Source organism: Balaenoptera acutorostrata, chromosome 8 (genome assembly GCF_949987535.1).
Source record: "Balaenoptera acutorostrata chromosome 8, mBalAcu1.1, whole genome shotgun sequence".
Classification (NCBI taxonomy): domain Eukaryota; kingdom Metazoa; phylum Chordata; class Mammalia; order Artiodactyla; family Balaenopteridae; genus Balaenoptera; species Balaenoptera acutorostrata.
In genome coordinates this window covers 87,285,047-87,302,532 of record NC_080071.1, presented here as the reverse complement: position 1 = coordinate 87,302,532, position 17,486 = coordinate 87,285,047, and the positions used below count along the sequence as shown (strand labels likewise).

The window sequence follows — 17,486 nt, the reverse complement described above, 5'->3', positions numbered from 1 at the left end:
GATGTCTTTATAAAAGTAGGGGACGGAGAAGAAACAGGTTCAGAGGGGAAGCAAGGTCCCAGCATCCCTGTGCTGGTGCCCACCATGTTCTCCCTCTCAGCAAACCCCCAAATCTGTATCATTGCAACTTCTGCTCCCACACCTAGAAGGCTAAAGAAAATCACCCAGGCTTGGTAGTATTCCAACTCAGCACACGTGAACAGTGTTTGGGAAGGTCTTGTATGATCGGTTTCCGGTCAGCTCCCCATCCAAGCCCTTTCACTATCCCCTGCTCCCCGTACACAGCCCCTTCCCCATCTGCCCTCAGCAGGAGGGCCGCTTCCTCTCACAGCTGAAGTGGGTATTATCCAGGGTTAATACTCAGCAGCGGCCCATTCCCTACGTCTTGCTTCTCTGCCTCAAGGGAAGAGGTGTTTACCCTCCATGTCTTGGCCTCACTTTCCACTTATACTCTGAATTCACTCCCACCTTCTTCTTCAAAACCTTGCAAAATCATCAGCTCCTCTCACTCCTATATTTTCAACTTCTCCTTCTCCAAGCTGTCCTGTCCTCCCTGCCACTCATAGGTTTCATAGCCAAGCTTCTTACGGAAAGCCACCTCCATTCCTGTTTTCCACTCCCTTCTCCACCACCTGCAGTGTGGCGTCCCCTCCTCAAAGCCACTGACACTAGTCTCTCAAGGTCATCAATGATCTCCTGGTTGCCAAACCCAAAGACTTCACAGTTCTCTCTTACCTGACTTTCCTACAGCCTTTATGGCTTTTCTGCATTTAGCCTGCTCTGCCTGCCCCCTCTCCCCTCTCTCTCCTTCGCCTCCAGGCTCCCTGGCCTCACCTCTCAGTTATTTTCCACATCTTCCCAGGGGCCCAGCCGGGGTCCTCTTCTCAGTCTGTGACTTCTCCTGGGCCACCTCTCCCAGGCCCATGTACTGATGACTCCAAAATCTCCATCTCCAGCCCTAACTCCTTTGACTTGTCCCCTTCATATTTCTACCTGGATGATTCTCAGGGACTGCAAACCCAACATGTGCTTATCTCTGAATGCACCACCTTTCCCCCGAAACCAGCTCTCCTCAATATTTCCTATTGAATGCCATTATGTTCTGCCTACTGCCCAAGCCAGAAACTTAGATGACATTCTAGATTCTTCTCCTACTGCCAATATCAAGTTTACTAACTTATTCACTCATTCAACAAACATTTCCAGGTGTGTCAACTATGTAACACACAGTGCGCTGGGCACTGAGGGTTCAACAGTGAACAAAAGGACATCCCTTCTCCCGTAAAGCTTACCATCCAGGAGGACAGACCCACAAGAGTACCTTAAAGGGAATCGAGAAGCAGGGGGTGGTGGGCTGGGGAGAAGACTGTGGCAATAGTGGGGTCAGGAAGGGCCTCCTTGAGATGACATCTGAGTAGAACTTAGAGTAGTGACGGATCTGGGAGAAGGGGGGTCTGGACAGAGGGAACAGAAAGTACAAAAGTGCTGAAGCAGGAGCAGCCTGGCATGTGAAGGACAACACCACGGCCATGTTGGCTGGAGGAGGGCGGGTGAGACAGGGGCTGTGGGGAACAAGGCTGGAGAGGCAGTTAAGAGACCGCAGTAGGAAGATCAGAAAAAACAAACAAACAAAAGAGACAGCAGTACGTCCCAGTAAGGACTTGGGTGTTTATCCTCGGCAGGACGAGAAATCTTGGAGGACTGGAGCGGGGGGAATGACCTGATCAGACCTACATTTTACAAGGACTGCCTTGGCTTCGATCCGTGGGAAGAAAAGGCCAACACAAGAGAGCGGCCTCCTGCAGCAGCCCGGACCCCAAGTCCTGCCCCGATTTCCTGTCCCGGCTAGTGCCTCCCTCCAGTTCGGGCTCCTCAGCCTCTGCCTTGGTTGGGGCACTTGCTGCCTCTCAGAACTCAGACCATCTTAACACCACGCTCCATCCAGACTCCTCACTGCGGCCACAGAGATCTCTCCCACCTGCAAGTTGGAGGCTGACTCTCTCCTGCTGAAAGCTCTTTGCTTCCCATTACACTCAGGACAAGACTCCCACTGTGGAACGGAGCCTGCGAGCCCCTTTCCGGTCTTACCGCACAGACTGCTCCCACCCCGTCGCGGTTCAGCCGCATTCACTTCCGCTTCCTTTCGGTGCCGAAGTCTTTGTACCACGGGGCCTCCACACACTCTGTTCCCTTAGCTTAAAACGTTCTTCCTCCCCACTGTGTGGCTCGCCCCTGTTTATTCTTCAAACTGAGGTTTAAATACTGCAGTCCATCCCCCCACACCCGCTCTCCATGAAGTCTAAACTTTCTAGCAGGGCCTACAAAAGAATTCATGATCTCCTCCCTGCTTTATCTACGACTACCACCCCACTTGAACCTCACGGTCCAGATATTTCAAGTTCTGTGTGGTTCCCTCCAAAATACCATGTATCTGGCGTCCTGGGACGTTGCACACACTCCTCCCTCTGCCTGGGAATCCCCTCTCCTCTCGGCAGCCTGTGGACACCACCAGAGACTGACTCACTGAGCGCCTGCTCTGAGCCTCACACTGACAGGGGGTGTACGGGGGGAGGATAGATAAGAAACAAGATAGTCAATAGCGTGTCAGTGGGTGATGAGTGATGAGGAAAAAAGTAAAGCAAGGATGGTGGAGAGCGGGTGGGAGGGGAAGAAATTAGAGGCAGAGTGACTAGGGAAGGCCTTACTGAGAGAGCGACCCACCTGATCTCCACTCAGCCACACGGCTCTCCAGGGAAAGAGCAATGCAGGCAAAGGGAACAGAGCGCAAAGGCTGAAGAGCACGGAAGGAAGGGGACTGGAGACTCCCATGAAGCGAGGGAGCAGAGAAGAAGAGTTAAAGAAGGCAACTAGAGAAAAGTAGCCCAAAAACTACAACCAAGAGTAAGTAGAGCCCCCTAAGTCCAAAGAAGAGTAGATGAAAAGCCAAACACTGCACACATGTTTGCTGAATTGAAGCCAGGGACAACCTGTGTCGCTGAACTTTCTGAAGCCACATAGCAGAGGGAGTAAGAAATAAATGGGAAGCAGGAAAGTAGCTGCAGCAAGTAGACTTGCTCTTCAAGGTGTCCTGATGGACAAAGGAAGGTGTGAACACTCCTGAGGCTGTAGGGGGCTGAGGAAGGTCTTACAGGATGGAGACTTAAGTTTGTGACAGGAGGAAGCCAAACCAAAGAGAAACATAAAGGGGCTGGGGTGAATGCCTGGTGGGGTAAGATCTTCCCAGAGGTGAGAACAGAGCCCAGGAAGAGGGTTTGGCCTGGCTGCTGCGATTTGCTGGAACCTTGTACTCATAAGCTCCAGGACTCCCACCCACACCCTCTTCCTTCCCAGGAGCAGATCCAGAGCCTTCATCTCTGCTCTTTGCTCATTAAAATTACTACCATCCATTCTATTGCTCAGGTTCTCCAGCCTAAGCCAGGGGAGCACAGTCTTTCCAGCTCCTACTTCCTCCCTGCCTCCAAAGATGATCACTCGTGACAAGAACGCCCAGCAGGTGACACGTATAACCACACGGGGAAGTCCAGAGTTTAGGAATTCTATGAAATTCTTACAGACTTTCTCCTAGTCTCTTGTTCCTATTCCCTAAGTGAGAAGCGCTCCCAGGAACAGAGCTCCCTAGTCCATCCTCCTCAGGGAAGGGAAAGGGAAAGCCAGACGAGAGGCAAACCAGCAGGAAGACTGGCGCCCCCTACAGCAGTGCAGGTAGTGTGCATTCCCTTGGTCCCTCAGGCTGGATGATGACCTGAGCACTTCCTCATACCTGGACAGGAGGACAGATCCCTCCTTCTTTGAGTCGGATGGCTGCCCTCTGTGGGGGTGGGGAAGACGAGCAGGTGGCTGAGCACAGGGGTGCGCTCCTTGGGTGGGATTTTCGTGGTTCAGAGGCGAAGGCAGCAAGGAGGAGAGACGGGCAAGAGGGATACGACTCTGGGTATCCAGCCCAGGCAATCCATCAAGACTTCTGCTAAGTTATCATTAAGGTGTAAATTCCAATTTCCAAAAAGCCTCAAGGATGAATGGATTTGTTTATTTATTCTTAATTCATTCATCCGTTCACTCATTTTCCCCCAGTGGTTTTCAGTATACTCACAGAGCTGTATAACTCTGAGCTAGTAATTTCAGAACATTTTCATCACCCCCCCCAAAGAAACCCCAAACCCATTAGCAGTCAGTCTCCACTCCCCCTTTCTCCAATCCTTCATTTCTAAGGTCTGGCTAGGATAACCCTGCCATGTTCAATGGCAGAGCACTCATTACAGAACCAAACATTAGAGAAACAAGACGCCAGAGCAGCAGGGAACATCAATTTCCTGTAGGATCTGTTGGGAGCCTGAATCAACTAAAAGCTGAATAAAGGTCCTGACTTGTCTGACTGATAATTTCCTCTCTCAGAGACTAGAGCAAAGCAGTGATGCAGGTTTAATTGAACAGAACAGGTGGCTGGAACTGGCTGGAAGAGAGTCACCGTGCCCTGGCAGCCGGGGAGGAGAAGTCTGGACACAGGCAGCCATTTACCTCAGAGCTCATAAAGGCAGAAGTAACGCCATGACACGGGAAATGGGTTCAAACTTAATAAGCTACAGGACATAGAAAAATATACAGGATGCTTAACTGGGAAGCTATAATTCAGATATACATGACAGCCATCATCTAGTATCTGAGGCGTTGTCACATGAGAGACAAGACTTATTCTATAGGCTCCCAAGGGGCATACGTGGGACCAACGAGTGGAAAATTACAGGAAGACAGTGGTATTTCAGATCATTACAGGAAAGGATTTCCTGATAGTCACGCAATCTTAAGGCCAAATGGGCTGCCTGTAAGGTAGACAGTTAAAGTGCAACCTGGATATTCAGTAAGTAGATGCTGTAGAGGTAATCTGAAAACCAGAGGGTGATGTGACAACTGTGGCACTCCCACACTTGAGCGGTGAAGTCAACTGTGAGGTGTGTTGCAAAGGTCTGTTACGGTAATCGAACACTGGAGTGTGTGATTTACTGTCTTTAGGTTCTGGGTGATCATTATAACCAGTCTTACTCACTTGCATTATTAAATATCTTCTTGAGCTAAAGTGAAAGACTCCATGTTAAAGTTAGCGGGCTGGTTAATGCTCATGGGAATGTTGCCCTCAAGTGTGTTTATAGGCTGTAAGAGGTGAAAAATTACTGGGCTAGATGACTGGTAGAATCTCTTCCAAAGCTGAGATTCCTCAAGGGTAGAGGGCACCCCCTCCTCAGCCTTCCAACCTAAACATGACCTACTGGGGAGCAGCTGTCACTGTGTTTCTGCAGAATTCACCTGCAGACTGTAATGTCTAAATCTCGCACCTATAGGAGATACTGGTAACAAGTCCTGGGGGTTCTGAACTCTACAGAAAGGGAGAGTAAGAACTAAATAAATTACTTCTGTCTGTGCGTTTTATCTTCACAGAAGAGTCATTCAGATGATTTCAGTGGGACCAAAGGAAAGTTTAACCTTTATATTTTCTTTAAATAAAAATGGTTATAGATGACATAAATATGCCCAGAAAACATTATTTGCTTTTTGAAACATTAAACTTTTTTTCCTCTATGCAAGAATTGACATGAACTGGTAACTACCAGAACCTGAACTCAGCCAGCCTCACCCCAATCCAAACTGGAATGACTTTCACTTTTCATCTCCCTGGATAAATGGCCTTGGCAGAAACAGCTGTCACAAAGGCCAACTGTAGAAGTGCCACCATAAAAATGCTTGACTGACCAACTCAGGCCTTTTCAGGCTCTTCCCCAACTCCTCTGCCATGTCCCTCTGCTGCTGCTCTGCCAAATGACCAGATGTTACTTACTCCCCTGGAATGCAAGAATAACTACGCATATGGAAGGTATCTGATCACCTGGTACAGCGGCTACTGGGCAGCCTGTGATTTCTGGCACCTCATAATTTTTTTTTATTACAAAATTGTTTCATTATAAAGCTATTATTACCACATTGTAAAAATTTGGAAACTAGGGAAAAGAGAAAAATCACTTATGAACCCATCATCCTAATAAAATCACTGTTTGCATTTTGCTGAGTTATCTCCTCTTCTTCATGGCTCTCTGTGTATGATTAGATGGACTGCACACATTTAGCCTCCTCTGCAGAGCATTTGCAGCAGCTTATATAGACACATATCATCAGACACACAGCTCCATGTAGACATGCTCTCTCCAAAACCAGCTGGTCCTCCTGATTTCCCGATTTCTAACTTGTAGATGCCGTCTCCTCGCCATCCAGGTTGAAACTTTTGCCCCGTCTTGGATTCCCCTCCCTCAACTCCAAATCCATTTCCATTGATTCTTTTCTGTCATCACCCCTTCTTCACAGCTGTCCTCCCCACCCCCATTAATAATAATGCCACCACCTCCAGTCCAGTTTCTTCTACCTACATCTCTAAACAATTTTAATGTTTCTCTGACTCACTTCTCTGCCTCTGCTTCCTCTCCTTTTCCTTCATCTTACACTGCTAAATGATTTCCCTCATTATGAATGCTCTCCCTGAACAGCAGATTGAAAACAATTGGTTTTAGATTGTCTGACAAAGCATATTCTTTGGTTGGAAATTTATAAACATGTACAACTTGTCCCCAGTCAATCCTTCCTGCTCCACCTTTTCCCTACACGAAGCCTCTGCTGGTAAGCTGGCACCCTAGACATGACACGTAGCATGTGGAGTGAGTGGGGCAAGGCACGTGCCTGCTCCCTGGTGTCCCTGCAAGGGGAATACCATGTGGGCCAGCTGAGATGGGCTAACAGGGATTAGGCCTACCCTTCCACCAGTAACAACTATAGAAGTGGCCAAAATAAACGAAGCAACTGTTTCCAAGCATTAGGCTACAAATAGAGCAGGGCTATGAAGCTGGAGAGAAAGGAAATACAGGAAGTGAGGTCCAGTGTCACCTGGCTTTCTGCCGGTGGGGGGGCACTTTTCAACTGGGGCTCAGGGAAGTGGATGTGAGAGTGATATGCCCAAGCCTTTCCATGCAGCAAACAATGCTCAGGATATAAGAAACCAACGTAGTATTTGCTTTTTAAAGTAGGCTGCTTAAACTTTAGATTTAAAAAATATATAATTCCTCTGAAATTTCCATGGGAACTTTTTTTCTCTCTTTATGCTTTATCTTCCTTTCAATTTTCTTTAGTTGAAAACACTGAGCACCATTGCCCACAGTTTCAAGGAAGACTCACTAAAAGAAGATGAAAGCATCTCTGGGCAGTGATGTTTTCTGTCTCTCAGCTTTGTATCTACTGAAGCTCACTGTCTTTTATGGAGAAGAGGCAACATGCTGAGCCCATGAAGTTCTGCTTTAATGGAATATGTGAACATCTCTGCAGTGTCTGCCAAGACCAGGCCACTGGGCCACCAACACTGTGCAGGAGATTGAAGCCGCAAGACTGCATGCCATCATGGGCAAGCCATCAAAGGCCACGTGAGTGTCAAAGCCCTATCGGAGAATAACTAAAGCCACAGCAGTCACCAGACCCCACCCCAGTGAGGGGCAGGCAGCAGCTCCAGACTCTCAGCGGCTCATCTGGAGGGCCATTAGGAAGGCATGGCTAGGGTTTGCTCTTTTCATACCTCACACATTTTCCCCTCCCCCTATGATAGTTTTCAAAGACCAGTGGCATCAAAGCCCACTTTTTCCTTTCTGGCTCCATCCCAAAAGAATGTTGCAGGAGCCTCTAACAGCTGCCTTCTGTAACTTGCTGGACAGATGAAGACCTACGCGGGGCGGAGCAAGCTTCTCCAGCTCAAGCCTTGAGGGACTTCCTCAGGGGAGGCGTTCCTGCCGCTTCTGCTGAGCACGTCTTTGGACAGCACCCCTTGAATCACCCCAGTGTGTCGTTCAATTCAGGTAAAAAAACTCTGTGCTTCTCCGAAGCAGAGCTTAGGGGCCTTCTTTAACACATTATGCCCTCACTGCAGCCTCCTGCAGGGCCAGGCCTGAAATTAGTTCTTCTGCCTGCGCTGCTGTCCCTTCTGAGGCCTGAGAAGGGTCCTAGCAAGGGGACATTTCTTATTCTCACTCTCACTGAAGTCAGTCAGCAGTGCAATCTTTCGGTCACATACTGTGCAGGCTCAGGGCCTACGGCAAGTTCAGGGAGTACCAGGCAGCCAGGCTGGCCACACAGGGGTGCACGCTGCCTGCCACCTAGAGGGGGAGAGACGCTTCCATCCTACCGTCAGCGATGGGCTTGCAGGAGAGGGCGTCGTCGAGGTCTCGGGCAGTTGATGGGTCGATGGTGAAGACACAGTCTTTTCTAGGGAAGATGGAAGACATAATTAGCAAGGCCACTAATAACGGAAACTTTACCCCACTGTAGTACAGCTTTAAAGAACAGCTCTTTTGCAAATATATAAATGGTAGACAAAGTGGGGAGTAACTTCCCTCTTGTCTCTCTAACAGGGGATCTTTAATAAAACGTAAACTGGGGGACGATAACAAGGCTCCGTACTGTCTCTGAGTGTCTTTCTCTTCCTCTCTGCTGACTGGCCCCTACTTCTCCTTGATCCTGAGTTAGAACAGGTGTGCGCAGGTGGAAGTGAGGCAGCTTCCATGAATGAGGCTTCCCAAGACGTTACCTGACAAGAGGGGCAAGTCCCTTTGGCAAAGTACTCTCCAACAGTCAGTTCTTTCTTCTGCCTCCCTCTTCCTCAGTGGCTGATGGGAACCTGTCCTTCAAGCATTATATGAGGATGATTTACTGCTCCTTCTCCTATCTTGCAAAAGTGGGGTGTGCCAAAGAATAAACCATCTGGCTTGTGACACAGGGGGATGGGACTCAAGAATAGGTTCTGCAGAAAACTCTGGGCCCATACAGTTAGCCATGATGCAATTCTACTTGGAAATGGCCCTAATCACAGTTTATTTCCATGAAATAATCATATACTTCATCCAAGCTCACATAATTAAGTACACCCTATGCCTATTTATCTCCACACAGTATTCCTATGCACATCTCATTCTTAATCTGTGAAGCTCCTGGACATTCTCGTTTTGCTTTAGAATTTCCCAAATAACATGACCCACCCAACCTACCCATTCACACCATATAAATACCTAAGATTTGGGCAGTCGGTCCTAAGTTCTCCACACCTCCTGCCCCGTCTCCCGAGGCACTGGCCTGGAAGTCAGGGTGTTCAGCAGGAACCAGCCTCCCCCTTCCCCATACACAGGCTCTCTAGTCAGCATTCCCTGCTCCCACTGGACTCTCCTCAAGTTCTTCCTCCATTCCCTCCAGTACGATCAGCCCCACTGCTGCCATTCCCCGGTCCCCTCCTGCCTCATCAACACTGATGATGGTGGACATCCTGGCAGTCACCACAGTTAGTTGGCTTTGTTCTTAAAGTCTTATTGCCTATGTTGCTCTTCTGCTCAAAACTTCCCCAAAGCCCTTAGAGGCTGCCCAGCAGCTCTGGGCGCTGGGCTGCAAAGCTCTCGGGGCCTTCCTTTACCTGTCCCCTTACTGCTCCGTTCCCTCACTCCTGATAACCCTCACCAGCCCTCTCTGATCCTCCATACTGATCATCTCACCACCATAACACCTTGATTCTAAGACAGTATTAATTCTAGGACACACTATCAATTCAATAATAGCTTTTAGGGGAAACAAAAACCCCGACCACGTTAAATATATACATTGATTTTAAAGTACTTCAGGATTTCAGAAATGTCAAGATTTTTTTTAAAGAAGACTCTTAAATGGTAAGTGGATAAATGGATAACCAAACTATGGTACATCTACACCATGGAATACCACTGAGCAACAAAAAGGAACAAATTACTCATACACGCAACAACTTGGATGAATCTCAAAGGTATTATGTCAAGGAAGCCACTCTCACAAGCTTACACCGTCTATGATTCCATTTATATGACATTCTCAAAAAGACAAAATTATATAACAGAGACATAAGTGATTCTCAGGGCTTGGGGAAGGTAGGATTAGAAAGGGGTGCTTGTTCTGAGGGAATGGAGCTTTTCTGTATCTTGATTGCGGTGGTGGCTACGTGAACCTATATGTGTCAACATTCATAGAACTGTACAACAAATAAAGGTCAATTTTACTGTTTATTAATTTAAATTTTTTTTAAAATTTTAAATGTGATTTCTGAATCAAGGAAAGTAAAAAAAATTGTTAATAGAATTGATTGATGGGTAGTAGAATTATGGATTAATATTTTTCCTTTATACTTGTCCATATTTTTCAAATTCGCACTATGATTAAGTATTACTATTATAAGTGGAAAAAATTAACACTGTATAAAATCTCCTCCAATCAAAAAATAATCAGATACATAATACTGCTTATAAGGATATTCAACAATCTTATAGACTCCTATTGCTTAATATAGTTAATAGCTTTAAAATGATGAATCTGGTAAAACTATCTACTCACTGGTACACTAAGAAAAGGGGAGAGGGAAAGGTGGGTGCCACTCAGGTGGAGGAACGAGAGCACTTAGAGCACAGTCCCAGGAAGAGTGCTTCATCAGAAGATCCACTCTTCTCACTAAACATCTCAAGAATAGGCACATACAGTGTGGGGAACATAAATGCTGAGGTCTCAGGAGATAAAGAAATAATTTGTTTCACTATGTAAAAGAAACTGTAATTACACAAGAGTGCCAGAGGGAAAGAGAAACACCGATGTCCCCTGGAAAGCAAGCTCTTGGAGGGCTTTGTGTTACAGTGCTATGAACAGAGGTTGCAACTCACAAATGTTTGTCAAATGAATGAATGCATGCATGCTGACAGGAAGAGACAAGGAAGTGAAATTAATCCTGATAGCATGGTAATGGGCTCTAAATTGGTGAGGATCTTGAACTTGATTCACAGGGTAAAGAAGGAACTGTCTGCTTCTTGTTCCTTTTTGTATCCCCCATAAAAGCCAGCAAAATGCACTGTATATCCTGAGTACTCAATAAATACCTGTTGAACTGAAACTGAAATGTTAGAATTGGTGGTGGGAAAGTTTGGGTTCTCCATCAACCATCATAATGACAACATAAGAAACTGAAAGAACGTTCCTCAAGTTAAAATAAAAAATACTCTTAGCTTGATGGGGGCCACAGTTTACTGGTTTACTTGGAGAGTTGACTGGGAAGTTATACTTTCTTAAAATCAAATGTCTCTGGGTGTTTTGAGACTTTTATTTCTATGAATGAATAATAATGCCCATTAAAACCCTTCCAGCCTCAAATCAATTCAGCCATGTGTGACACAGTAAAACTTTAAGGCTTCAACTATTAGTTTGTAACTGTCATTTCTGAGAGGGCCCACACATCGTTTCTGAGAAAAACCTTAGACTAGCCTATAAGCACTCAAACCAATCCTCTACTACACTTTTTTAAGAAAATCTGCTCTTAAGCCAGAAAAATAAAAGTCTAAATTAAAACAACACTGGACATAAATCACAGCAAGATCTCTTTTGACCCACCTCCTAGAGTAATGGAAATAAAAACAAAAATAAACAAATGGGACCTAATGAAACTCAAAAGCTTTTGCACAGCAAAGGAAACTATAAACAAGACGAAAAGACAACCCTCAGAATGGGAGAAAATATTTGCAAACAAATCAACAGACAAAGGATTAATCTCCAAAATATATAAACAGCTCATGCAGCTCAATACTAAAAAAACAAACAACCCAATCAAAAAACGGGCAGAAGACCTAAATAGATATTTCTCCAACGAAGACATACAGATGGCCAAGCGGCACATGAAAAGCTGCTCAACATCACTAATTATTAGAGAAATGCAAATCAAAACTACAATGAGGTATCACCTTACACCAGTCAGAATGGGCATCATCAGAAAATCTACAAACAAATGCTGGAGAGGGTGTGGAGAAAAGGGAAGCCTCTTGCACTGTTGGTGGGAATGTAAATTGATACAGCCACTATGGAGAACAATATGGAGGTTCCTTAAAAAACTAAAAATAGTATTACCATATGACCCAGCAATCCCACTATTGGGCATATACCCAGAGAAAACCATAATTCAAAAAGACACATGCACCCCAATGTTCCCTGCAGCACTATTTACAATAGCCAGCTCATGGAAGCAACCTAAATGCCCATCGAAAGATGAACGGATAAAGAAGATGTGGTACATATATACAATGGAATATTACTCAGCAAGGAATGAAACTGGGTCATCTGTAGAGACGTGGATGGACCTAGAGACTGTCATACAGAATGAAGTAAGTCAGAAAGAGAAAAACAAATATCGTATATTAACGCATATATGTGGAATCTAGAAAAATGGTACAGATGAACTGGTTTGCAAGGCAGAAATAGAGACACAGATGTAGAGAATGTATGGACACCAAGGGGGGAAAGGCGGGGGGGTGGGATGAATTGGGAGATTGGGATTGACATATATACACTAATATGTATAAAATAGATAACTAATAAGAACCTGCTGTATAAAAATAAATAAAATAGGGATTCCCTGGTGGCGCAGTGGTTAAGAATCCGCCTGTCAATGCAGGGGACACGGGTTCAAGCCCTGGTCTGGGAAGATCCCACATGCCGCTGAGCAACTGGGCCCGTGAGCCACAATTACTGAGCCTGCGCGTCTGGAGCCTGTGCTCTGCAACAAGAGAGGCCGCGATAGTGAGAGGCTGACGCACCGCGATGAAGAGTGGCCCCCGCTTGCCACAACTAGAGAAAGCCCTCGCACAGAAACGAAGACACAACACAGCCATAAATAAATAAATAAATAAATTTTATAAATAAATAAATAAATAAAAGTTTTTTAAAAATAAAAAAAAAATTAACCACCACACACAAAAAATAATAAAAAAATAAAAATAAAACAACTCTGAGGAATGGTACTCAGGAAAACTTGCTGGAAGACATACCATCCAAACATTACTTTTGATCAGGGGTCGGCAAACTACAGCTCACAGACCAAATTGGGCCTGCCACCTGTTTCTGAATGGTCTGCAAGCTAAGAATGGTTTTTGTCTTTTTAAATGATTGAAAAAAAATAAGAAGAAGAAGAAAAATATTATTTCATGACACGTGAAAATTATATGAAGTTCAAATTTCAGTATACATAAATGAAGCTCTATTGGAATCCAGTCATGCTTTTTGGATACAATGGCTGCTCTGAGTAGAGTAGTTCTGACAGGACTGTATGCTAAAATATCTATCTGACCCTTAGCAGAAAGTTTGCTGATCCCTGTTTTAGATCAGTGTTTCCCAGTAAGTGTTTTAATTTTTTTTAAAAGGTCTTGTGATTAAATCAGTTTGGTAAATGCTGAGCCAATTTCTTTTTCTTTTTTTTTTTAAATTAATTTATTTAATTTATTTTATTTTTAGCTGCGTTGAGTCTTCGTTGCTGCGCGTAGGCTTTCTCTAGTTGCAGCGAGTGGGGGCTACTCTTCGTTGTGGTGCGTGGGCTTCTCATTGCAGTGGCTTCGCTTGTTGCAGAGCTTGGGCTCTAGGCAAGCAGGCTTCAACAGTTGTGGCACACAGGCTCAGGAGTTGTGGCTTGCGGGCTCTAGAGAGCAGGCTCAGTAGTTGTGGCGCACGGGCTTAGTTGCTCCGCAGCCTGTGGGATCTTCCCAGACCAGGGCTCGATCCCGTGTTCCCTGCATTGGCAGGAGGATTCTTAACCTCTGCACCACCAGGGAAGTCCCAATTTTTTAATAGTAGGACTTCTCAGAGCCTTCAGTATGCTGGTATCGCATAGTTCTTGCCAGACCCATTTGATCTTGGCACTTTTTTTGTGGCACAGAATCTCCCAGACACCTTTGAAAGGTGATAAACTACACTGAAACACCCTGCACAGGCCTCCCGTGGAGTCCTTGTCACATGGAGCCTTACCACCAAGCCTACCCCATGGAATACTGCAAGAAGTCAAACAAGTGGCTATGCTATTCGCTGCAGGGAAGCTGATAAGGGCCTTGCTCATTTGCTCACTCAGTGCCCCTTTTATGAGCACTTACGGAGCAAGTTTATGCAGTGCAAGGACTCACTCTTCTTCTCTTGAGCTGATGGTTTGCTTGTACCTTACACACATGTGAATTTTATCCTTTTAAGTTTCCTTCTTTGCTTTGCCTGCTAGAAAACTCAGAAAAACACGTGTGATCTGTTTCCAGAGGATCTTATTTGTAGTTTGAACTTTGTGAACTAACCTTTATCCTGGGTGTACTCTAATTTTCCTATTCGTATAATCCTTTTGCCCTGTAGCCCAATTTAAAAATTATTCATTGCATTATATGTTTATCTGCAAGTTGCCTCAAATCATTAAAAAAAAAAACAACTAGGGTACAAAAACATACACACATATATTGAGGAGTTACATTTCAGAATCATGTGTTGAGGGGATGCTGGAAGAAAGAGAGACATTCAGTATAGGCTACTAAGAGAACTAACTTCTAGACAGAGTAAAACTTGGAGAGCTCCCAGCAAGTATTTGTACTGTAGCAGTGGACTCCAAACTTGCTCTCTCGCTATGGAAAATTGGGAGAAGCAAGGGAACAGTGAGTGACCCTGACAAACCCCAGTCCTCAGTGCTGAGAGCCAGTGATTTAATCTGTTGTCATCACCACAATTACGAATCGGCCACGATGTGGTGCAGGAGGGCTCCTCCTGGTTGTGGGCCGCAGCGGCTGCGGGCTGCTGGCCTCAGCACTTGGGAGCCCGGCCCCACAGGGGCAGTGCTCCATGCAGCTGTTAAACTCCGTTAACATGCTTTTGGGATTTTACTGGCTCCTTTTCTGGAAGGCTTTGGTCTCACAACCTGCAGGGAGCAGCCTGGCCTGCCAGCTTTTAGAACCTGTGAGACCAAATATTTAAAGAGTTCCGCAACAATGGTTAGAAAGAAGCTAACCCTGACCCACAGAAAATAGAGTGCCAGGTGGGGGAGGGAAAGAACGAGGCTCCAGTGCATGAGGCTGCAGAATTCCAGTTCAGAGCAGCGTTATGTAACCAGAATTTCTGAAGGCACGTGACTGAAGGGCTTAGTCGAACTTTTTAAAGTGACAGAAAACTTCGAAGATTGTTTTACTCGAAGCCATTGGTCCGAGAAAAGAACACATGAAGAATAACTAAAAGCCTTCTATAATCCATTATGACCTGGCCAAGAATCCCAGGAAATAACAAAATCATAGAAAGAACTTCTGTTCCTCTGTCACTCACACACTCTTCCTCTGACCTTGCGTCCTCTTCCTCCTCAGGGGACCAACATCTCTACCTCCTTGCAGCTGGAAGCAGCTGTCTAGTCTCCACAGCAACATTTACTCACCACGTTGTCACCATTTACCTCACTGGATTTTGGCCATGGCCCCTACGACATCACAGAAATTGCTCTCCCCAAGGTCATGGCTGCTGCCAGATTAATCATCTTAAAGCATGTGCTTGGTAAAAAAGCCTTCATCAACTCCTTACTGACTAAAATAGAAATTCAGCTTAGAATTCAAAGCCTTTCATGATATGGCCCTGGCCTGTATTTTTCTAGTCAGATTGCACACTCCCAATGTGTACCTTGTATGACAAACTTTTCTCTACACCCTCTGGTCCCTGAAACACTGTTTGTGCTGTTCCCAACATTAGGACATTTATCCCACCAATCTCCAATGTCTAAGACCTACCTAACTTTTAAAGGCCTGGCTGCAATGCCATCTTTTTTCCAGGGAACCTTCATGGCTCCAGAGAGTAGAACCTGCCTCTCCCCCAGCTGCCCTGTCCATGCCTGCAACCTGCCCCAGTTCAATGGCACTGACCACTACCCCTGGCATGCTGGTGGTTACTTATGGACATGTCTTATCACTGTGACAAGGCTGAGAGCTCCTCAAGGTCTGGCTCTGATCCTGACCTATCTGTGTATCTCTTCCAGCACACTGAAGGCACACATGTAATGAATAGCTGATGGATACGTGAATGAAAAAATGACCAAAGGGCTCTCTTTAGCACTTTTCCATTCAATTTTGCCACTGTGACTTGGGAAATACACTTAGGATTAGAACTCATGACCTCCTGGCGTCCAACCCTGTGGTCACACCACAGTGTTATTGTTTCCAAGGGTGTCCTTTTCTGTCTTCATCCCATCTTCTTTTCTCATAAAACAGTGTTTTACAAACTGTGGTTCAGGGACCAATTCCAGACTAACAAAATTTATAGAGGCCCTCCTCTGTCCGTGACTCTGGGTTTGTCTCCTTGCTCACAAGCAATTCTGGTGAGGAGGATCTGGGTCAGTGATGGTGAATGGGTGAAAAGAGATGGAAAGTATTTAAGAAATAACCTTAGGAGGATAAAGAGTACAGTTTTTACCACTTTCTTAGATTAGATGGTATCAGAGTTTATATAGAAACCAGATAATTTTATGTAAACCGGAGCAGGAAAAATAACTGAAGAGCTGGAGCCTTCAACCACGGTAATGCGTCTCTACGGAGCACCACGTGGGGAGTCCAGCCAGATGGGGGCTAGGACGAACCAGTCAAGTCAGACGCTGAACTCAGCTGAGCTTCCCTTTCACACTGACTTTCCTCAGGGATGGGCCGACCTCTCCTCTCCAAGGCCAAGGGAGCAGGGAGCATCATTCAAACCTGAATCAGCGCCCCTCAGGGCAGCAGGGCTGGACCTTTTATTTTTTCTGATGGCAGCTGTGGATATGTTAATACCCTTTCACTCAGTTCTACTGCCACAACAGATGCTAAAAAGTCTGGCACAAACCACAGATTTTTCAGAACAAAAAAAGACTAAGGTCTATTTAAAGCAGAAGGAGATCTTGGTCCATCTGTCCCTCCACTTCCCCATAGTGATGAAACGACACAGAGGAGGCCACAGGGAGAACAGAAAGAACGGAGGCAATGCTCTGGGCAGGCTCTTTTCACCCAACTAGGGGTTTTCAATCTAGGGTCCACCAAAGGTCTACCTCAAGCTTTAGCAAAATTCTAGACCAAGTGAACATCGTGATTAGGTTACTTTCCAAAGGACTGTGATAAAATGAGAACGGAATCAGAAATGACTAAAATGGTCTCCCTTGTTATGTTCATTTACTCACCCACTCACTGAACCTCTCGCCATTCTGTGCCTCTTTTTGTACTTCAGAAAAACAACACCCTGGAGCAGAGGTCACAGGACAAGGTTGGCCTGGTACCTTGGGAGCCAGAGGCCACCGCATGGGCCAGGAAAGCCATGGTTTACACTCAGAGAATATGTTAAAATTAACTTTCTTCCCCTCAATTTTCATTTTGAAAAATGTTAAACTTTCAGGAAAATTTAAAGAAGAGTAAAATTAACATTCATATGCCTCTCATTAAGATTCATCAAATGTCAACACTTTGACATATTTGCTTTATCTTTCTCCTCCCTCTGTTCCTCCCTTCATATACCTAGCTTTTTTTTTTTTTTTACATCTGAACTATTTTAAATTATGTAGTACAGATCATGATACTTTACCCCTCCATTCTTTTGCATGTGTTTTC

At 45.4% G+C, this 17,486-nt stretch overlaps 1 protein-coding gene across 5 annotated transcripts in view; it reads right to left on the bottom strand.

Annotated features, from left to right (window-relative positions):
- Positions 1-17,486, bottom strand: part of DIS3L2 (DIS3 like 3'-5' exoribonuclease 2) — a 386,722-nt gene that overhangs the window by 134,439 nt on the left and 234,797 nt on the right. For all 5 annotated transcript variants that reach the window (XR_009009011.1, XM_007184723.2, XM_007184727.3 and 2 more), the window contains one exon: positions 8,225-8,304. Coding sequence is in view for 4 of the 5 variants with exons in the window: in XM_007184723.2 (XP_007184785.1) it covers positions 8,225-8,304 (80 nt within the window). In the remaining variant the exon portion in view is untranslated. The remainder of the gene's footprint in view (positions 1-8,224; positions 8,305-17,486) is intronic.